Source organism: Melanotaenia boesemani, chromosome 20 (assembly GCF_017639745.1).
Source record: "Melanotaenia boesemani isolate fMelBoe1 chromosome 20, fMelBoe1.pri, whole genome shotgun sequence".
NCBI lineage: Eukaryota > Metazoa > Chordata > Actinopteri > Atheriniformes > Melanotaeniidae > Melanotaenia > Melanotaenia boesemani.
The window spans coordinates 14,058,811-14,081,161 of record NC_055701.1 but is presented as its reverse complement, the minus strand read 5'-3'; the positions used below and the strand labels follow the sequence as shown (position 1 = coordinate 14,081,161).

Here is a 22,351-nt window from a genome sequence, read left to right as displayed (position 1 = left end):
CAACTAGAATTCTAGATTAAATGTCCAGGCTCAGAGTAACACTGAACCCAAAGTATCCATGTACATATTTATAGTTGATCTTTATTTTTTTTTTTTATCATTTCATCTTATTGAACAAAAACTTTTTTAAATTTAAATCATTACTAAAAATATTGAGCCTTGGAGTGGAAGTAGAGGGAAAAATGTTAGGTTTTAGGGCACAGAGCTGAAAATATATTTGAAAATTTGATTTACTTTATTTTGGAAATTCTGTCAGTATCACATCCTATTATTATTATTATTAGTAGTAGTAGTAGTAGTAGTAGTAGTAGTAGTAGTAGTATTGCAATTGCAATTTCCCTCTAGGGTAAAAAGTATTTTTCATTCATTGTTGAATGTTTTGTATTTTTTTTAAAGGTAGAAGGGATTGTAATACTTACTGTGTTTGCATACTTGTTAACGTGCACTCAAAATTAAATAAAAGCTGAAGTTGTAACTGTGTACAGAAACATGAGATGATAGCTTTGTCATAATTTAAGCTTCAAGTTTTACTACAGCAACCAATAACAGTTATTGAACAAATGCACACTGTAACCTGTTATTCTTTTTACCATTTATTTATATAATTTATTTTACATGTTAATTACACACAACCAGGAAAGCAATTTCTGTTTAATTGTCTTGCAGTGGCAGGTGTCTGATTTTACCCTGGAATTAACACACATCTTCGGTGATCCAAGTTTAGGTGGATAGTTTTAAGTACAGGTTTAAACATGCAGGATGTATCTATGAAACTTAAAAATGTTATTACTCAAACCGCATTTGTAGGCACTGTGGGATGCCTGTAAATTCTTGTTAATGGTGTAAATGCTAATGGACCCTGAGTCACACCGAAGGATCACGTACTGGAAGAATTTCCACTTTAATTATAAAAGGCTGAGTTTATTGAACTCTACTGAACTCATGTCTTGCCTTGAATGTGGAGCAGACCGTAATATGGATCACAAGAATTGTTTGATGGAATAGATGAATTACAAGCAGAAGTTCAAGAGCCAAACTTTGTTCAAATTTGGAGAGTTGCACTCAGAGCATTTAAAAAGTAATAAATCTATCATTTTGTTTTTTATTCTTTCGTTTGTTTCTAATATTCCATCTGTCACGTAACACAGAAAATGTTTGTCACACCAAAGACGTAAGACTGTGGTTCAGGTCACTGAATGTAGCTCAGGATTGAGCTTCTTGGTGCTTTCTACTTGTACTGTGGATAACCTAAAATGCATGTTAATACCAGGGTCTGTGTTTCAGGGCAAAGGATGAGCTGATGGTAGACCACTATGTTAACCTAAGGTAAGGAATCACTTTACATTTTACATCCACGGAGCCATCAGAGACGTCTCCTTTTGTACCTGCTGAGAAGATTAGAAAAGAAGGTGTTAGAACAACAACAGGAACAACTAGCTCTAAGCATACAGGTGTTTCCAGTTATTACACATACTTTTCTTACTCTTATTAATCAGAAAAGCACAACCCAGTGGTTTCATGTTGTTTGCCATTTAAGATAGCGCAGAAGACTTCCAGTGAATCAGTTTAGACAATTTCAAGTAATTCTGTGCTCTATTTCTTGCTGATGGTGCAATAAAACTAAATGCTCTTTTCATTAGCTCAGTGCACACACGAGGGAGAGTGAAATTGTAAAAATCACAAGAGCACAGGGCATAACAGCCTTGGGTCCTTTAAAGATAGATTCACAAATATGAAGGAAGCAGCCCAAAAAGAATTTTATAAACCAGTGTATTTCCCTGCAGGCATTTAAGGATGAAAAGCCAGTTTTAGCACACAGAAAACAGTGATGAGTTAGAAAATTGCAACCTGAACCTCAAAGCACAGTGATACACAGAGATTAAACAGAGTAGATATTTGTTTGAGGCTCCCATATAAAGCACAACACAGTAAGGTTGCAGACACCAGATGCTTCCTCACACTAAAGAAGAAACGGGATCTATTTCTCAAACAGAAACCTAGTTTCAACCTGAGTTTAGATGCCATGGTTTTTTAATATGTTGTCTGAATGCCAAATGCTTGTCAATGAGAAAACCAAGGTACCTTTTTACTCTCTCTAAAGCTGCTCCTTTTAAAGTTGTGTTGTGCATTGAATCTTCACCAAGGTGAATCCGACAAGATGTACAACATCAAAAGCAGACTGTAAATGCTTTATATGGCTGGTAAAAACAAAGTCAAGTGATTTTTCTGTTTCCAAACCACTAAAATATTTAATTATGACAACATTAAAAGCTCCCTAGGAAACTTAAATTGAATTAAGACTTCATCATTTAGCACATGAAAATGGGATCAAAGTTAATAATTATATGTAGACCTGTGTGTTGTTTGCAGAAAGAGGATAGAGTATCCCTCCTTTGAAGTAAAAAAAAAATAAAACACACCTTATCTTTCCTTGCAAATAATAATGGTGTATGAATAATGGGTTAATAAGTGGATATCAAGCCTTAGTGGTGATTTTTTTTTATACCAGGCTATTATTGATTACCTTGTTTAGCTCTGGGAAAAGTTCTTGAATGGCAATATCCAGCAGTACATATGTGAGCTGAGGAAAGCAGAAATCAGGAAAAGATTAAAAAACAAGAACTCTATTAACCTTTAAATAAAGTCTAAAAATACAGGAAAACAGGGGAAATTGCTGTTACACTGCATCCCAATACTGTGGTATGAGTGTGCATGTTGAGTGATACACAACAGGAAATTAGATCCAATGTCATTTTTAATTTTCATGTACAGTCACAGCTTCACTTGGTTGAACTTATCTTATTTCACTCACAGCCAAACACACTGAAAATGAGGAGAAAATTGGTCATGAACCTGTTTGTTGAGAACTGGCTGCTGGAGTCCATCGAAAAGAAGACGTACTCCTTCATACTTGGCCTCTTCTCCGATACATTTCCCCAGAATATCTTTGTAAATCCAAGCCAAAACAACACTTAAACCACATGTCCAGACATTTGTCATGAAAGTGAAAAAGCAGCAAGTAAGGTGGTCTAGATTTTACAAAACACCAACAAGAAGTAATCAATGAATACCTGGGATATAGCTCATCATCTCCTCGAATGTCCTCTTAGCTCTGCTCTGTTTTTCATGGGCCGAGCGGGGTGGGCTGCTCTCACAGAAAACTGCGTCTATGAAGGCAAAGAATTAGTGCATAATTTAAAGACTCACAAAAATATGTTCCCAGTGTTTGATGGAAGAATCAGTGCAGTCTACCTCTGAGTAGGGTGATGAGAGACACCAGCCTGTGCTCCTGGACCACCTGGTTCAGTTTGTACTGTAGGTAATAATCTGTGTAGGCTTCCAGGGTGTTTTTGAAAAGGATCCTGCCACCCATTAGAAGGTGATGCAACCAGTCGGGGATGTGAAATACACCTCGTCCTGTCAGCAATGAGGAGGAAGAGAAAGAAAGATTGAGATGTTTGTGTAAATACTGGCTTCTACATCAGTGGTCTGGGAGTGGGCATGACCTGATGATGGCTCATTAGGGAACACTGATTGTTCAGTAACAAACAACCACAGTAACACAAGTTGAATGTCAATCTGTTACCTAAATGAGATAGTAAGTGCCACCTCCCTTAACAGTTTAAATTCCTTCTGGCTGCATCACAAAGCTGTAACACTGAGGAGCTGCATCATATAAAATTACTATTCAGGTCATTAAGAATATAGAAAAGTTACTTCACTCAAATAAGTCTGTTATCTACAGTCAAATCGTTCTCCTCTGATGGTTTTCAACATAAATACCTTTCTAATTACAGCAATGCCACTAACAGGACTCTTCTTTTCCCCAAAAACTGGTTTCAGAGATACTCAGACATGACTGCCTGGATACAATCCTGCCATGGTTGAAATACTTTTGGGTATGTCAGCTCAAACTACAACCATAGAAATACTACAGTATGATGCATTATTTTTCTTTGGATATTTACTGTTTTGTTTTTCTCTCATTTAAGGTTAAAATACATCTAAGACAGGATGGGCCCAGTGTTGTGTCTACACACACACAACTCAGCAAAGAACTGGTGTTAAACTGGATCTTTAAGGTAGTTTGTCACTAGAACGCTGTAACAAAGACGAAATTTTTTTCCTAATTCTTTACTTTTATTTACAAAAACAATAACTAGAACATTTTGACAAACATAAAAATGTATTTTTGAATTTTTGAAAGAGCTTTTAGCTAAAAAGTTAGCCTATCTCAGCATGGTGTGTCCCTAAACATTTTGAAGAAAGTGGACAAGTAGAGGACAAAATAAGAAGTGTCATAAAGGCATAAAAACTATCTACACCAGATGAACATATCTAAAAGTAATGTCCTTAAGAAAATAGGAAGACCTGACAGGACATGAGAGACTGGAACCTGTTTAGAAGTATTGTCCATGAAAGGGTTGCTGACAAGAAGCCATTCATGATGAAGGGAAACAGGAGAAAAGGCTGATGTTTGCATGAAGTCTGATGAATAGATGGATCCCAAAGTTATAGAAGCAGTGTGAGATCATCTTGACAAAGAACAAAACAAAAGGAAGTCAACATCCAAAGAGGAGCTTTAGAAAGTCCTTCAAAAAGTCTGGAGAAGAATTTCTGAGAACTACTTAAAGAGAAAGATTTGCCTCAGAAGGTTCCGGTGGTGCTGAAAAGACATGATTAAACAAGGGGTGGCCCAAGACCTTTGCATAACACTGCATGTTTTTAATACAATATTAAATCATTACTTTTAGTTATTTAACAAAGCTTCAGAAAACATTACAGACAAATTTGGGCTTCTAACTATGAGACTGACCTGGCATTGCACTGCTGTTCCACTATAGAAACTCTTTTCCTTTAGATGATTTTGGCTTGTTTTTCTTTAGTTAAACGCAAAACAAAAATAAAAAATCTACTCCAAATGAGTTACAATGACATTTTAGAAGTCTAAAGAGAGGATTTTCTTGCTATGTGTTCACCTATAAGGTTTGTGTTCTTCTGTTTGGGATGTTTTAAGAGATAAAAGTTCTTCTTTTACAGAGGAACCTGGATATCTTCAGCTGATATGAAGGATGCATGAGGGGATCGAACAGAGGCGCATCGCATACATCAAAGTGGCTCCACATCCTTTTACTCAAATAAAGACTGAAAACTTACAGCAGTTCCACAGAAAAATACATATTAAACCCCATTTAGAATACTAAGATTAAAGTTACCTACTTGACAAAAAATGTATGAATTGCCTGAACCCAGTTCAAATCCAAATTTGTTTCACTAATATAAATATACATACACACACATACATACATATATATATATACATACATATATATATATATATATATATATATATATATATATATATATATATATATATACACACACACTGCTGTTCAAAAGTTTGGGGTCACTTCCGTATTGAATCCCATGGCAAAGTGACCCCAAACTTTTGAACGGTAGTGTATAGTAGTAAAAGTGTCATATAAATACAGACCATTTACCATATGTGGTCAAACTTCCCTGCATATCTGAACACAACATGAATTGTGTCTTTACACTGTATTTCTGAGAATGTGAGCATTTTTAGTTTGATTTATTTTTCCCTCGAGATGAAGCCGTAGTTATGGGATCAACACCTTCTCCAGCTCCTCCTCACATTAAATCTTCTAATATCCAAAAACAAGTGATTACAGCAGATATGTCTCTCTAATTATTTTTGTTTTGAGGTCTGGTGGTATTCAAAAAACATTCGGGGGGGTTAGCCGAACATTCAGGTGTGCTGACACCTACGTCTCTAAATGTCCTTGAATAATACACAGCAGTTTTACACACAACAAAGGAGGAACCAAAATTTTTACGTCTTTTATATGTGAAGAAAAACTAAAAAATTCACTAAAGAAAAAGACAAAACACAAAAAGCACCAAAATATTTTTTCTCGATTATTTTTTGTGCCTATGAGCTTCAAGACATAAAATTAATTCATAATGCATTTAATACCAAAAGTAAAGTGATAAATGGAATAAACAAGGTTACACTTACCCACATACATTAAGTAGTCATACACTCCCTCAACAGTGATCATTTCCATGAAGTAGTTCAGATTGTGTCTCTTCTCTGTCATCTCTGATCGGTTGGCATTGTTTTTGAACAGATCATTGAAGAGCTGTAGAAAGGGACTAAATTTTAAATTGGAGACCTTTAAAACACCCATTGTTTTAGCTGTTCAGTTTTAAGAGCATGTCCAGCAAAGAATGACTGACAGAAGTAAAATCTGAATATGTTTTACAACCTGTATTATGAGAGGTTCATAGCATGACATTGCATTTTTAATCCCTGCACAGTTCTGATACACTGGTTAAATCGATTTCTGGCTGTGTGATGTTTAGCAAGAAGGTCACTGGTTCGAGCCTCGGAGGGGTTTGACTTTTATCTTCGGGTACTCTGGTTAGTCCCACAGTCCAAAGACACGCATGTTAGGTTAACTGATCACTCTAAATTGACCCTAGTGTGAGAGCATGAGTGGTTGTTTGTCTGTTTTGGCCCTGCGATGGACGGCCTCTCGCCTGCTAAATGCTGGGATAGACTCCAGCTTCCCTGTGACCCTGAACTAGGATCATAACTATAAAAAATGAATAAAAAAATCAACCAGAAATAGTTTGAAATGTGTAAAGCTTGTAGAATCACAGCAGTTTCACAACTTAACTCATTTGGTCCAGAAAGCTGGACTAATAGGAAAAAAATAATTGAACACTTACTTCAATCCTCTGAGAGGCTCTTATTTGACAATCATATCTTGGGCTACAGTATCTGTGCTTTTGCACTCCAAAGGACTGACATGAAATAAAGAAAAATGCAGAATAATGTTGAAAAATTCAGACTCCCTACCTTTTTATCATTTTCTGAGGTGGGGCTCAGGATAGTGAGCTCAGGCCGGCTGGGTTTGGGTTTGGGAGACTCGCAGGAGTTGAAGAAAGACTGGATGAAAGGCTCCAGATGTTGCCCTTTCTGAATGAAAAAGAACAGGATATTATCTGTATGAAATGGCCTATTATTACTCTCATGGGTTTATGTGTCATGCAAGATGTTTATGGGACCCTTGTAACTAAAGATCTAAAAACACAAAAGTCATGAACATTTGTTTAGTAAAGAAAGGGAAAAGAAACTGGTTTCTAAAATTATAGACACAAACACACCACAATGAATGCATTCCTTACCTCTTTTATCAGTTTGCTGGGCACTGACTTAATGATTTTCCCTGTGAAACATAAATATTTAATCTCAGTGATTTATGCTTCTGTCACTTTTTGTCTCTCAAATGTGCATTTTCACTGCAACCCAAGGTCGGCCTGATTAAACAGTGTCCTGTTGTTCAGGAATCACTTATCTCACTTGTCTCTGTCACATTCCTAACATCTAGAAAAGAAAAAAGCTTCCTCATACTGTACCGAGATTAACATCAGGTAACATCTTGTCTAGGAACTGGGACTCCATGCTATGTGGAGACAGGAAGTCAGCCAGCAGCTGGCTGTTGCTCAGCTCAGGATGCTGAAGAAGTTTCTACAAAGAAAGTAAAGAAAAAAAACATACAAGTGTTGTAAGCTGTAATATTCAGTTATTCTGTCACTTTTCAGCCTCCAAACTTGAGGATGAATTTCAGCAAACCCTGAATGTCAAGCTGCAGACTCATTACACATTCACACTCATACACATTAGCAATCCATCACAGTGAATGTCATTGCTTTCGTTTTACTGCTTCTGATTATGTGGTGATCGACCGTCCAGCCGTCTTTTGTATTTTACATATAAGTATGTTCACTTATATATATTAAATCAATTGAAAATAATGAAGCCCTTCTAGTCAGTAGGTGCATAAACACATTTTGTAAGCAATACAGGCTTTGATTAATAATCTATAGAGTCAATAAGGTTCATTAAAAGTTAAAGGCACCTTATGGTCTACAGACATAGTTACCTAAAAGTAAACTGGCTTGTCTTTTACACTGAATCTAGGAGCTCATGCTGTGGGGAACCTCCTACTTGACTAAATCTGGTGAAGTTCAAAAAGTTGTTAATCCGACAATTAAATCTGAGCAAATTCTTGACTGGATGTGAGACGTTAACATTGATGACAGAAAGGCCTAAACAGGCTGCTTCATGTTCCTATAGAAAGTAGTTTTAAACCCTTTCAGTATTTTTACTAGAATTGTGGGAAAAGCATTTTTAATGATGGGAAATTTTAAATTTTTATCTTGTTGGGTTTGGAACTGAGCTTTTTTATTTTGCTCTTGGTCAATGAACAATTGTAGTCTGCATTCACATGCAATCATTCACTGTCAGCTCCATTCCTGCTAAAAATGAATGCAAAGTTTAGCAAAATAACACAGTAAAAGTCACCAAAAGCAATGCTTTTGGATGTTAAAATGCTGCATATCTACTTCTAGTCTTGTAAAATGTGAGAGAAAAGATCTGCGTACAAGAGCGTGGATCTGGCCAGTTTCACCTAAAGTAACGTAGAAAAACTCCAAAAGCTGTTTGCATTTCTTCTTGCTGTGAGGAATAGTGTGGTTTTAGATAATCGGTAGATTTGAAAACCATCTGAGTTTAGTCTATTTTCTGAATAAAGACCTGAAATGAAATGTTAAGTAAACTTGTATGTAACATTTACACCAATGTACTACCTACCAAGTAAAGGCAGAGTAGCTTTATCATTTATACTCACATACACATGAGACAAGAGACTTAAGTCACATTTTATTGGAACAATGTTATGTTATAATGCAACTAATCAATAAGAATCTGAGCCTGCTTTTAGTTAGGCTCTCATCCAGACCCATCAATCTCTACTTTACTTCATATAAGCTGACAAATCCAGACTTTAAAGTTCCTTCAGATATATTACCTGCAGGTATTCCTGAAACTCTTCCCGCTTGGATGTTAGAAATTCATAATTTTTAGGACCAATTATTCTCTTTGAGGGCAGCTGTGCATCCGGAAATGAACCTACAAGGGAGAATTTTAAGAAAAAGAATTAAAAAAAAAAAGAACTGGTTAAATAAATAAAAAGAACAACAACCCTTTTTTATTTCAAGAGAAAAAGTCAAGTCTCTAAAACAATGCAACAAGACCATTAAACTTAATTTACGATCACTTGGATTTAATGGGTTTAAATTATCTAGATCTGTTTCAAATAAAATATTCCCCCATTAGACAATAAAAAGTACAAGATCTCATGAACAAAGTGCAGCAACAAAAAGCAGAAAACCTACCATGAAATTCAGTGAGCTTTGATTCAAGGACATAAAACTCCAGATATCTTCTGTACACAGACCAGTGCTCAGTCTCATGCCCCACTGGAGGAAAACAAATATTAAGTCTTAATAAATGAAATCAGCACAATCACATTTCCACAAATGCAGTTATTCATGGTGACAGTTCCAAGTTGCAATAAGAGGATGCGGTTTGCTTGTCATATCTTCTCCCCCTGACCCCTAAGAGATGTTAAATTCTACTTTTTTGTTTGATTTTCATATAACAAAGTGGCCATAATTAAACATTCTAATCTGAAAATGTTATATTATTAATATTCATAGCCCTTTAACAGATATTCACTCAGAAAGTGATGATCTGATGCTTAATAACATATACATGAATAATGCTATAAAATAATTCGCTTTGAGTTTATTCGCTGAAGAACAACTGACAGTAACATCACAAATTAACCAATTTAAATTCTCCTGAAAAGGACAACAAAGCTCACACAGCGAGGCAGAATGGCTTCTTTAACATGGCACTGAGACAGAGAGAAAAGGTCTGCGAAGGCTGACCTGCCTTCCGGTCGTTACGTTCTACGTCGATACAGAAGACAGGAATCCTCTCCCTCTTCACGTCATCATCGTAGAAATCAATGTAGGGGATTGTGATACTCCAGGCTGACAGGTTTCGAGGAGTGCTCGGGGTGGAGGCTGCCTCCATGGGAGAGTCGTCCTCCAGCACCATCATGGCTTCTTCCACCTTTAACAGAGAAAAGTTGAACAAGGTCAAGAAAACAGTGTATGTTTTGTAGTAGTATTCACCATCCTTTGGCATTTTTCTTATGTTGATGTCCTACACCATGGAATAAAAAATGGATTTTTATAGGGTATGTGGAAAAAAGTGTTTATTTAGTCATACATGCTAATGTGTAGCCTTCTGTTGCTTTCTATTTTCAGCATTTACAGCTGGACTGGAAATGTTTCTCCTTAAAGCACTCAGATGCCGACTTCTGTCCACCTCTCAAGTCTCTGAATAGAATCATTCATTCATAATGACCTCCTTCCAAGACACAGCACGAGGCTACCACCTCCATACTTACGAGTTATCTGCTTTCCACTTCAGTCTTGTTTTTTTTTTTTTTTTATTGTGGCAAAACAATTATAATTATTTCAATTATGATCTGAGCTCCAAACCTGGTAATTTGGGGGGTTTTCTTTCAGAAATATTTTTCCTCTACTCTTTGATACAGTACAGCTCTGGGAAGTCTACAGCTTATAGAAGCTCCATAGACAGACACTCAAATCTCTGCTGTGGGTCTTTGCAGCTCCTTCAGAGTTATCCTTGGCCTCTTTGTCGATGCTCTCCTTGTACAGTCTGAGTTTTGGTGGTCTGCTCTTTCTTGGCAGGTTTACTGTGGTGCTGCATTCTTTCAATTTTCTAATAATGGATGTAATGGTGCTCTGATGGATTTTGGAGTTATTTTTTAATCATCTAACCCTTATCTGTACTTCTCTAGAACTTCACCCCTGACCCATTAAGAGAGCTCCTTGATCTTTAAAATGCTTTTTACACCTGTTTCAATTCTCTCCAACAGAGACCAATTTTGTCCACGTCTTGCTCTTTAAAAGAAACACAAACTTCTGTTGAGTGCAAACCCACAATGTGCAGCCATGCACCATTAAATCCCTGTTCAAGATCAATTATTTACTTTATTTATAGAAACATAATTTAAAATGATACAGCAGGGCAGGGGACAAGTGTATAACCATGCATCTTTACTGTTAGGGTCTTGTTTCCCATCACTGCATATTTATCAAAATATAAAACATGTTTCTGATTTTCCTTGAAGATTTATTCTGGAGTTGTGGATGTTTTGAAGCAGCGCTGATATGAGTCTAAAACCTGAGATATAATCAAATAGGAAAATTCCGGAGTTTGAATAAGGAAGGTAGATTGATCTACTTTCTTCACTAAAAATTACCCCCATATGGCATTTTAGTGGTGTAGAAGAGTGTTTCAATGTGAGAATTTCCCACTAGAATTTACAAAAATAAAAATAAAAAAAAAATAAAGAAAGGAAAATCTAAATCTAAGTTATTTCTATTTATTTTTGTCAAATTGCAGTGTTGCTTTAAACTTTGTCAATATGAGGAACAAGATTTGAATTCAAACCATTAAAACAAAAACTTTTAAGATCTAATGAGTGTTCAGACTATTTCTATTCTCACCATATCATCTTCTCCCTCCACCAGCCCATAGGATGGCAGCATGGCTCCCTCCATAGTCGTGCTCTTGAACACTCCTTTGATCTTACTGCCAATGCGACTGATCCCAAAAGACTCGCCCCTCTTTGACGTGCTCCTGCAGGGAGGATATTGAACAATGACTGATGGAGGAGATGTGCACAGCTTTAGTGAAGCACATGCGGCGTTAAGACTAGCAATGAGATAAGAGCCATAAAGGAGAGGAAGCAGCACACTGTACTGAAAGCAAAACTGTACATGGGAGGGAAAAAGCTATGACAGACAAACCCGGGCCAAAATGTCACTTCACAGTCATTTTGCAATGACAAAAGCTTGGGATGCTGGTAAAGCGCTGCTGGGTCAAAAGCAAAAAACAGCACAAAGCAGTGAGCATTGATTTAATGGACTGATGTCTAGTTTGAAGGGGATGACTAACTTTAACAATTGAAAAATATTCTATGATCAGTTACCAGTCAACCAGACAAGGCACACAACACCACAGGTGCCCAGTGTGAGTGTGTTAGATTAAGAGATAAAAATCACCATATAGCACATGGTGACAGATCTGATACGCAAGAAACTGAACACAGACAAGTCACTACATCGTCAATAACAGACGAGTCTTTAGCTGCAGCAAAAGTAGAGACGGGACACATGACAAATAAAAGCAGAGGCTTCCATGCATTTGGACTTCCATGCAGGTCTGTCTGGGAATGGGGGTCACAATGGGAGAAAAAAAGACATCATGACAGCACACCGTGTTGAGACACACAGATGGACCCTGACTTACTTGGGAGATGAGTGGCGGTGGGATAGCGAGCCGTATGGGAAGTTTGTGAACGTGGACTGGGCATGGAGGGAGTTAAAAGATGCAGGTGAAGAGCTGCCAGAGGTGGTGAAGAGTGAGGACGGGGACTCGGGGCTCCAGTCCCAGGAACTATAAGCAGAACAGGGTCACATCCCCATGGGCAAGTGGAGGGAGAGGACCGTGGATCATATCAGGGCAGGCAGTATGGTAGTTACGGAATCAGAGTGGACATTCAGTCACACACACAGCACGGTGGTGGCCATACGTATATGGAGTAACGTGCGAACAAACAGGCAGAGTGGAGAGGGTTTCTCAGTTGCAGATATGAGGGAGTTTAGGTTGATTTTTGGAGAATTATTGCAGATAAGATTCTGTGAATGCACCAGTGAAAGCTTTTACCTGCTGTCATATCGGTCACCTTTGAGCAGCAGAATCGATGCCGCAGCAAAATGTGTTCATAACATGACAGCTCCTGAATTATATGAAAAATGTGACATAAAAGTAGCCTTCTCCCCTAAAAATTACAGCTGCTTTATCTGAAATTTTGGAAGCAAGTTAAAAAAAAACTAACTCCTAAACTAGCAAAAGTCCTGATAAGGTTGATTAATAAGGTCACTGCTGTCAATTTTACAAAACAAGCTCCAAATAAAGAAAAATCTAAGTATTATACTAGAATGCCTTTAAAATTATGAATCATTATCCTATTAACTTGACTGCAGTGGGTCCAGGCCTTAGTGAGGTTGCTTTAAAAAGGCAGTACATTGCCCTCTTCAGGCAACAATGAAGCATCTTTGTTCTCTTTTGTGCAGCCCTGCTAAGCCAGCCACTGTTTGATCAGCACATCGATGCCTTATACTCACCGAATGTCATCCAAACTGAGGCTATTTCTGGAACAACATGCACAAGGAGTTAGTGGAACGGCTCCATGGCCACCTTTACACCACACCCCGTGATGGAAAACATAAGTTGATCCCTGAGCTTATTTAAGTTTACTTCCTTCCTTTTTTAAGTAAAATTTTCTCCATTTAAAAAAAAAAAATAATAAAATGTTTAGTGCAGCAGCAGGCATAGGAAATATGTTGCCTGTGGCCTGCAGAGCTGATGGAGATACAGAGAGCTGTAAAATTTCAAGAACATATCAAGCTGTAATGAAATCTGAACAAAAATTGAGCTGGATGTGGAAGAAAAGAATTCATTGTTGTGTGTTTTTTTCATTAACTTTTTATAAACACACAAATCAAAACCTACCTGCTCATCTTTGAATTTCTGGCAGGGGACTCGGCCCCTCGCAGAAGCTGGCGAAAGTACTGCAGACATAGAAAAAGAAAACGTAAATAATAATCATGCTGCTCTGTTTATTTAGGACCAGGAACAGAAAGACAGAACAACTAATATGATGTTTACATGACACTTTATTCATGCAGGGCAGTGGCCTGCTGTGGACAATGGCTGAGCTCTGGTTCACCCAGATTTATTCAATGAAACTGCCTCTGAGGGGTGAAATTTGGCTTGGCAGCTTGGCATCAGGCCAGAGTCATCTCATTGGCCAGTTGCGCGTCTGGCATTGACGGCAGGGCCAATGGTGGTTGGTGGCTGAGAGGTCGGAAGAGGACAGCGCAGCTGAGTCAACGAATTCCAAATAAGCTGCTGCTTTGGCATTTAGCAGAGCTAGTTCCAAGAAACGCCCCACAATACAAATGTTTCAACACACCACTGATTTTGTGTAAAATGACCATATTTAAAAAAGGTATGTAGAAACATAAGCAGATAGAAATATATCTGAATATTAGATAATCAGTCAGTTTGGACCAAGTTGGATTGTGTTACTATTTATATAAACAGGTGATTTATTTCCTGGTGTAGTTACTAACCTCATCACTGTGGCAGAACATGGGGGTGAAAACATTCTCCAGCAGAGAGAGAACATGCTCGTAGGCTTCAAATAAGCACCTCATGGTCTGCAGTTTCACCACCTCCACATATGGACCCTCAGCAACTGGCAGATGGAAAAGAGAGAGAGAAAAAAAAAACATATGTTTTAGCTATGCAGACTCATGCCTGTTGAAAACTTTGGTTACTGAAAACAGCTGAGTGAGTAGAAGATGATTTCCAAAAGCCTTAAATTAAAGATTACTTTAATTATTTGTTTATTTATTTGCATTTCTGGCTAAATTTCTGGCTAAATGTTGGCTTTATGACCAAAAATAAGATCTTGGATTGCATTTTATGAAGATATCTTAGAGCATGATCGGTTTATCTGTAGTCTTTGTTAGGAAAGGTGATGCCAATCAGACTTCACATCCTCACAAGAAAGTGAAGGGTTTAACCATAATCGTGTAGAATGATTCAATCAAAATATACATTTTAGGGCTTGAAATAGCAAAATATAATTTTTTAGGGAATGGATTATTTCATGAGAAAAAGATATGATTTGATTTAACACCAGCAAATCCTGGAGGAAAACATCACAGCACCGCCTCTACAATAGGATTAAGATACTACACACAGACTCAAAATCCAAAATAGGCTTATTCAAAATGAATAAGCTGAAGGTTTTGCCATGGTCCTCACAGTACCATCATCTTAGCGACATCAAAAATCTGTGGGCAGACCTAAAAACAGCTGTGCATGCAAGAACACCCAGGAATCACAAAGACCTAGAAAAAAGAAGAAAAGGTAAAAAAAATTCTCCAAATAGCAGCTAAAAGGGATGTTACTGTGATTGCTGTCACATACTGTTTCGTATTTCTTCCACTATGAAGGGGTCGAAGCGAATCTTGTCGACACTTTCGTCCAAGCAGTAAGTCTCATAGATCTTCTTCACTTCCTCATGGAGCATCATCTTCTCTGAGTCGGACAGCTCTGGGCACAAAATCCTGTCGTTGAATTCCTCTGAGAAGACATAAGAATTAGAAACAGCAGTCACAGTGTGTAAGGACGGATCATAACACATCGCTGTGGCAGCCATCTTGAAAATAACTAATTACAAAACCTTTTCTTCAAATCTTATGGTGTAGTTTACATTCAGAAATCAGGCGATACTTAAGTCTTTGCAGACAAAAACCAAGGTCCAGATTTTAAATGGGAAATACTGACCGACTGCAAGACAGAACTGGAGGACATGGACAGCCCCTTCTTGTTTTAGAAAGTTCATGAAACGAAAGAGAAGATCCTGTTGTTCTCTGATTTCCTTTAACTCTAGCTTCAACACCTAAAGTGAGAGCACAGAGGAGAAAACAGACGAGTAAACATCTGACAGACAGAATTCTTATATTTTATATTCATCTGCTTATTGCTGAAATCATTGAGGCCTCCTGATTTAAATGGAAATACAGCAGATATGATGTTTCTTTGCTTGACATGACTACAGGCAGCATTAGGTGGCTTAAGTGAATTCTTCAAATAAGACTTTTGGACTCATCCAATATCTTGAATACGTGTCTGATCACAACATATGTTAACACAGAGTGATGACCTTTATTAGATGCTTCTGAACTCAGAAAAAATTAGGTTAAAATAAGGATTTTTTTTCTTACAGTAAAGTTTAAAGTGGCATTTGGGAGCTTAACTGTATTTTGGTGCTTAACTAAGGTATCTGACAACAACCTTTGCCCTTGTGTTACATCACTTATTGATAAATGACAGTTTTTGGTGCAGGATGAGAAATTCTTTGAATCTTGTGATATTGTGCAGTGTAGAGGAGAATTATGCAAACCTATTCTGATCTTTCAATGAACACTGCCTTTAAACATTTCAATCATGGGCCCATCTTTGTCCCTCAAAACCTCCTTTTGATCAAAACTCACAATCAAAAATTTAATGGTGCCTGCTTAAAATAATGTCACTTTTTACAAAAATCTTATTATTAGTTCATTTACAGCTTTCCCAGTTTATTTTAGAATGTTCTGTATTCTGGTTTAGTTTTCTCTCAATAACAAACGAGGCTGTAAATTTCATGTCTTGCTGTTTTCTCAAGAATGTATTTACCTACATTCAAAACTCAGTGGGGATCAGATGACTTTATATTCCATCCATCTCACAGGATTTTCTATGTTGTTTATGCTCAATCTTTTTAAAGAATTATGTTTTCCTCTACATTTACCCACTTAAAAAAGGAAACACTTACGGAGAGCTTTTTGTTCCGAGGTTCAGAGTACTTTTGTAGAAAAGGAACTAAAGTTGAAGTGGGCTCTGTGGCTTCTTCAGGCTGCAGATAGAAAATATTTCCAACTTTTTCAACAGTAAACTAAACATGTTTGACAATAACATGATATAAATAATAATAATATAATTTGGTTTAGAGTTTCAAGATATACTTACAGGGGTGTTGTCGATAAATATCAAAATTAAATGATTCACTGTATCCTGAAACATAATAAAAATAAGAAAATTATTTAAAAAAATGTAAAACAAAAACACAAGTTGAATCCTGATGGTAAAATAACCCAGAGTGACAGACTACAAAACAAATCTACTCTTTGACTGATGAACTGTATCAGCAGGAGGCTTCAAGTAACAACAGCTTTACATTTCCGCCCTTTATAGTGGCTACACTCACAGGATCAGCCAAGTAGTCCATTGAAGGAAGGAAGACAGAACCAGCCAAGACTTCCCTTATCAGGAGAGTAAGAGATCTGAGAGGAGCGAAGATGTAAGGCAGCAGGTAAATGAGAGAGTGAAAGAGTACGCTGACGTTTATCGTGGCAGCGGTGCATACCTGCAGTCTGTGGCCTTGGGTGGCAAGATGTAAGGGAAAAGTATCTCAGTCAGCTTCCTGAGGTACAGAAGCTCATCTCTGCGACTTCGAAGGGCCATATGGAGATCAGGACCATATTCCTCCAGGGAAGCTTGTTGAAGATATTCTGCATTCTTTACTGCATGATAGAACAAGAATTAAATCAACAATTTTATAATGAAATTAGTTAAACTACTGTGATGGTATCAGGAATACCTTTCTGCCTCGCTTTGCTGATTATTTCAATGTGTTTCATGGAAACTTTGAGAAGTTTTTGTGTGATGAGAGAAGCCACGTCCACCTGAGGAAAGAAAGAAAATGAAGATTTTAATCGAGGAGCATCCTAAGATTTTACGCTCACAGAATCTTAACTGTCACCTTCTGGATTCGGCGAACCAACACAGCCGCAAAAAAACGCAAAGTCACCCTTAGCTCATCGACAAACGCTTCATCATCTGTGATGTCTCTGAAAGAGAAAGTCTGTCCTTTTATTTTGAGCCATCCACATCAGACACTATTGGAAACATCTCAGTGATTAAAAAAAAAGTCATACCTGTACCAAGGATACACAAAGTTTTCCAGAACAAGCTCCAGGATCTGTATAAACAAAACAAAGATGAGACTAACTGATCACTTGATTGATTTGGGGAGGGGGTTGTTGTGTTTTATTGGATATCTAATACCTCTGAGAGAGAAGTATCCACTTTAGAAGGGATTTTAAGGTCAAGCCAGGGTTGATAGTTTTCCAGTAATAAAGTCGGTCTGCAACACAGAAAAACCATAATATCAGAGAGAGAAGCGTTAGAGTCCTTTTTGGCCACATGGAGGCACTAGAACATCTTTCATGACCTGATCAATTAAAATAATGATTATTAAGCAAATTTCTATATTTAACTCAGCGGACAGTTATTATTTTACATTTTTGTTTGCTTCCAAATCAATCACTTTATTTAAAATATACTCAGCATCTCCTATATCTTGCCAGAGAATATATATTGTCTGTGGACACTGAGTTAATCTTGTGAGTATTTTTTTGCAAACAACTTCACTAGAACATAACCTGATCACTCACCTGTGCCTCTTGCATTTAATTTTTCCACAAACAGCACAACTGTGGCCCAGCGGAAACAACTCCTGCTGGAAAGTCTGCAAAACAAAGTAATCTCAGATCAAGTGAAAGCATTGCACGTGCCGCAGTTGCTCAAGTACTAAAATATTTTATCATGTCTGTTTGTGTGTCTGCATTACCAGAAAGCAAATATGCAGCAGAGTTTGGAAACTGCACTGCAGCTCTAATCTGCTGTTACTTGCTGACTGGCTTAGATGACTGACCTACCTTGTTTTTTGGTTTAATGGAGACTATGATGTTGGGCAGTAAAGACTCAGGTCCCAATGAGCAGTAGAAAGTGACAACTCCAGCCAGGAAGGACCAAAACACCATTATAATGTGAATATATCTGAAAACAAATTACATGTGCAGCATGATAACATGGGTGTTGCCTGTTCTGTGGTAATGAATGAGCGGTAATACGGATGTGCATACCTATTTAAAAGCACAGTGGACAGCAATAAGAGCAACAACAGAAAGCAGAAGACTGGATACTGTCGGCCCAGCTCTCTGACCCGGTCCAACTTCATCCTGTGCCATATCATCTGTAGATAAGCCGTGATGGACCCCATTCTCATTAATTGTAAACATTAGCTTATTTCTGTAAAACAGAGAAAATATATATTTAAAATAAAGGAGTGTTGCATCGACACGGTGCTCCGTACTACTCAAATTCAAATGAGCAGGTTTTAATATGAGCAAGTTGCAGTGATTTCATTCACTTACTGTAAATGCACGGTGATTACTATGATTTTTTTTTTTTTAACTGTAGTCCAGAAGCGACACCATCATGAATTTGCAGGGAAAAAAGATACGAGGGTTGCCTGTTTGGAGGATCAGAGTAGCACAAGCGAGATGCCCGTTTACAGCTGTTGGGATTAGCGGTAATCACGCAGCATCGTCTTGCATAGACTGCCCTCAAACTCAGGAAGGTCGGGGTTTGGCTAATGGCTGCGGTGCTTTCTTTCCATTGAGGAGCAGCGGCTGCTGCCTAGTTGTCAACACGAGACGCGTGATGTCACCTCCGCTGCGCTGCCAGCAGAAGCTACTGGCTCCTGTAGTTCAGCTAAACAGTTTTATAAGGACCGCGGTAAATGCGACGCATTTATTATTATAAAAAAATATGTATATATAATAAAAATGATATATGTATGAGTCAAAACGAGGCGGACGACGAAAAGGCAACGTTTGGAACATGCCGATCATTAGTTTCGTCATGTGACAAATCAGTGAAGAAAACATATTGATTAGTGAACCGGCCTAGATCCAGGAGCGCCAGGAGCTTCGTTCAGTCCCATGAAAAATACTGTTTACATCCCAGACATATACTACATAAGACCAAATATGAAATCCAGGATAGGGCGAACAGTTTCCTCAAAATAAACTGGAGCATTACCTTCACTAGATCCTTTTCTTTTTAAATCATGGACCATGACCTCAAGAATTCAATAATACAATCTTAAACAAGGAAAATAACCTAAACCTAGGCCCTGATTTAAGGAAAATAATAAGTTTAACAGCTATTGACTGCAACACCAAAAATGTTCGTTTACTTTACTAACAAACTTTTACCAGACTTAATATTCTCCGAATTATACTAAACAGGTAGACCATGGGTCCTTTTATTTTTTCTATTATTTAGAGATATATCAGGCATTGACATGATTATCTTCCTACCAGATTTGGGATTAATTCCTGCTGTAGCTCGTTCACTTAACATTAAATTACATCACTCACAAAAGGGATATTCAACGCTAGTTTACAGAAAATGTTGAAGCTACACTGAAGAATGTAGGACATTTATGTAAATACTGGAATTATAATTCCTTAATTCAAAACTATTTGACAATAAAGCCAACAGTGGAGAGTATACCACAACATAAAATGTCAGCGTCAGTAACTTGCCCTTTAGTGTGTGTCGTCTTGCTCTAATGATGTCAAAATGTGAAGAGGATTGTTTAGATACAAGTTGTCATGGAGACAGATCATTTAGTGGTCCATTGATGGTTGACACTTTTTTGTTTATGCATCTTGTTAGAGAACAGCATGTTGTCCAATACTAAAAAACTGTACACGTGCATTCTAAGAGGCTATGAGAAAATATTAGGTCGATGCTCGGGATGATTTAACCAGAGTAAGACACAGATAGAAATCAAAAACTTTATTACAAAAATAAGTTACACTCACCTCCATTTTACAGTATAAAACAATTTATTTGCAGGAATGCAAAAAACGTTGTTGGCCACCAACAATAAGTTTAAAACTGCTAACTATTTTTTTCTTTTTTCAAAAGGTGGTTGTTATGCTGTTGTTGAGGGAGTTAACTGTATAGAAAACTGGGACTGAAGAGCAGTTTCCTTTATGCTATACCTGGAAACAGAAACCATTCACTGCAGTATCCCTTCTACCACTATGGAATTATGATCCCTCACCAAATCATAGCAGCTAACGTTAGGCACACATGCTCACTGACTGGAAAATATGGCAATTCAGTCATCCATCAAGATTAACTTTAAAGGATCTTCTATGTAGTTGCTGGCTTGGGAGCTGGAAAGGGATCATACAAGATTAACATGATCTTTCAAGATGATTAGTTGTTTGACATTATTCTGACAATACTTGAAAATGTGTTGTATGAATATAAAAACAAACCCATTGAATAATACAGTGGCACAAAAGGGACACTGCAGGGCTTTATTTTTGTTTTTTTTTTATTCTTTTTTTTTCTTTTAAATCAAAGGCAGTTGATGCCTGTGATGTTTAAGCCTTTACAAAACGTAACATTTTCCGAAAAACTATACAACCAGTAACTACATACTCTGAAGAAGCAAGGCAGCTAATTCAGTTCAAAATAGGATAAAAGCAGGGCTTGTTCAGACTCATCATATGAGATTGTTTTGCATGCCCAGCTTGACTGTTTGCAGTCTGCAGAGCTGCAGCTAAAAGAACTATATTACATTAAGTACATTGTTTTTGTGCTGCAGCTCTTGTGCATATTTTGTATGAAAACAAGCCCTGCTTTTATCAATATAGTTTCCCTATTTACAGTACAGGCCGGGTAGTTTAGTCCTCTGTACTGAGGTAGTCAACCAACCCTTTAAAAGACAAGTTCTGAAAAGAACCACTTTCCTGGAATGCCTGACTTATCCATGCCAGGTGGGTACACCCTAAAATCCTGCAAATGTTATATTTCAAACATCCAGATCAAACAATTAAAAATAACATGGATATTCTGACAATAAAAATTGCGATTAGCACAAAAATATACAATAGCATCAAGCTCCTTTGAGCCACTTCAAACCTAAGAACTTAAAAAAGTGCAATTTCTTCAATAATTATTTTTTTTTAAATGGCATGTTCAGGGACAGGGAAGGGGTAGATTGTAAGGGCAATTCATTGAACCCTGCGATTCAGGGCTACATACAGGGCAAATGGGCTGTGGTGTGTATTCAGAATCCTCTGATCATTTTTTTAAGGTGGCAAGTTTAAGAAGACAAAAAAAAAAAAAAAAAAAAAAACAGGGGAGGGAAGATGCTTCTTCTGTAAGGCTGGAATATCATTGGACCTTTTTTGTCTTGCTTGTCATTTCAACATCCATTGCAGCTAACGGTGTAACCCCACACATCAAGTCAGTATCCTCTGTGACAGGTCAGGATCGCCCTCGGCCTCGTTTCCCTGCTGGATGACAAAAACAAGGAAAGTAGGTATAAGGAAGCAGAAATTTAGACTGAGGTTAGTGTTCTACTGTTGAGTCTCAGCTAGCCACTTTAAAGAATATAGATCACAAATAACCTTGGTCTGCTGGCAAACAAGTTACTCTGAAAGAGGACACCTGAGACATCAGTAATGAGTCCTTTAAGCAGGTCTAAGTTTTTTTCTAAGTGCAACAGAACAAGTACGCTGGTTTAATTTCAAGAAAATATCTACAAGATCTTCAGTTTAGTTTTCCCAATTCACATATTTTAAGTTGTATAATACAAGACCCACATACATCCTTATTACTGCCTAAAACTTAATACTTTTAAAACCAATGGAAACTACAGGGAAATACTGCAGTTAGTGCTTATATTTCCTGTCAATACCATGACTAAAAAGAACAAAGTGTCTGCATGAGTTTTTTCATCCATGCTAGGCCATTTTTTGGACCATTTTTAAGGCCATAGGAAAAACCCAAGTCTAGTCCATCATCACAGCAAAAACTACT

General features: G+C 37.4%; 2 protein-coding genes across 6 annotated transcripts in view; both read right to left on the bottom strand.

Moving 5' to 3' along the window:
- Nucleotides 1-1,056: 1,056 nt before the first annotated feature.
- LOC121630705 (sorting nexin-14-like) lies at nt 1,057-19,246 on the bottom strand. 4 transcript variants are annotated; one of them, XM_041971129.1, is made up of 30 exons: nt 18,874-19,246; nt 18,583-18,748; nt 18,376-18,496; nt 18,112-18,185; nt 17,723-17,801; nt 17,593-17,636; nt 17,418-17,505; nt 17,256-17,340; nt 17,022-17,178; nt 16,863-16,938; nt 16,625-16,669; nt 16,431-16,511; nt 15,401-15,515; nt 15,041-15,196; nt 14,176-14,300; nt 13,553-13,611; nt 12,287-12,433; nt 11,482-11,614; nt 9,826-10,012; nt 9,268-9,351; nt 8,901-9,001; nt 7,447-7,558; nt 7,216-7,256; nt 6,887-7,006; nt 6,041-6,164; nt 3,253-3,417; nt 3,072-3,167; nt 2,854-2,945; nt 2,525-2,581; nt 1,057-1,385 (listed from the first exon to the last, which is right to left on the bottom strand). In XM_041971129.1, exons 2-30 carry the CDS (start codon nt 18,723-18,725, stop codon nt 1,347-1,349), a joined length of 2,946 nt encoding a protein of 981 aa, XP_041827063.1. In that variant the 5' UTR covers nt 18,726-18,748; nt 18,874-19,246; the 3' UTR covers nt 1,057-1,346. The 4 variants fall into 4 exon arrangements, with proteins under 4 accessions (XP_041827063.1, XP_041827062.1, XP_041827064.1 ...); XM_041971128.1 differs by having other exon boundaries at nt 1,057-1,388; nt 18,874-19,242; XM_041971130.1 differs by lacking the exon at nt 12,287-12,433 and adding an exon at nt 13,165-13,191 and having other exon boundaries at nt 1,057-1,388; nt 18,874-19,240.
- Nucleotides 19,247-20,293: 1,047 nt separating this feature from the next.
- The window catches only part of LOC121630706 (heterogeneous nuclear ribonucleoprotein Q-like), an 8,765-nt gene continuing 6,707 nt past the window's right edge, over nt 20,294-22,351 (bottom strand). For both annotated transcript variants that reach the window (XM_041971133.1, XM_041971132.1), the window contains one exon: nt 20,294-21,825. In XM_041971133.1, coding sequence (XP_041827067.1) covers nt 21,797-21,825 — 29 coding nt within the window. In that variant the 3' untranslated portion in view covers nt 20,294-21,796. The remainder of the gene's footprint in view (nt 21,826-22,351) is intronic.

Bases quoted from the DNA above. Each gene is read 5' to 3' on its own strand.
- LOC121630705 (XM_041971128.1), bottom strand. From the start codon at position 18,725: ATGAGAATGGGGTCCATCACGGCTTATCTACAGATGATATGGCACAGG. The intron at 17,179-17,255 runs GTATTCCTGATA...TCTATCATGCAG, and splicing joins CAGCAAAGCGAGGCAGAAAG to TAAAGAATGCAGAATATCTT. The intron at 15,516-16,430 runs GTAAGTGTTTCC...CTCTCACTTTAG, and splicing joins CTCGGAACAAAAAGCTCTCC to GTGTTGAAGCTAGAGTTAAA.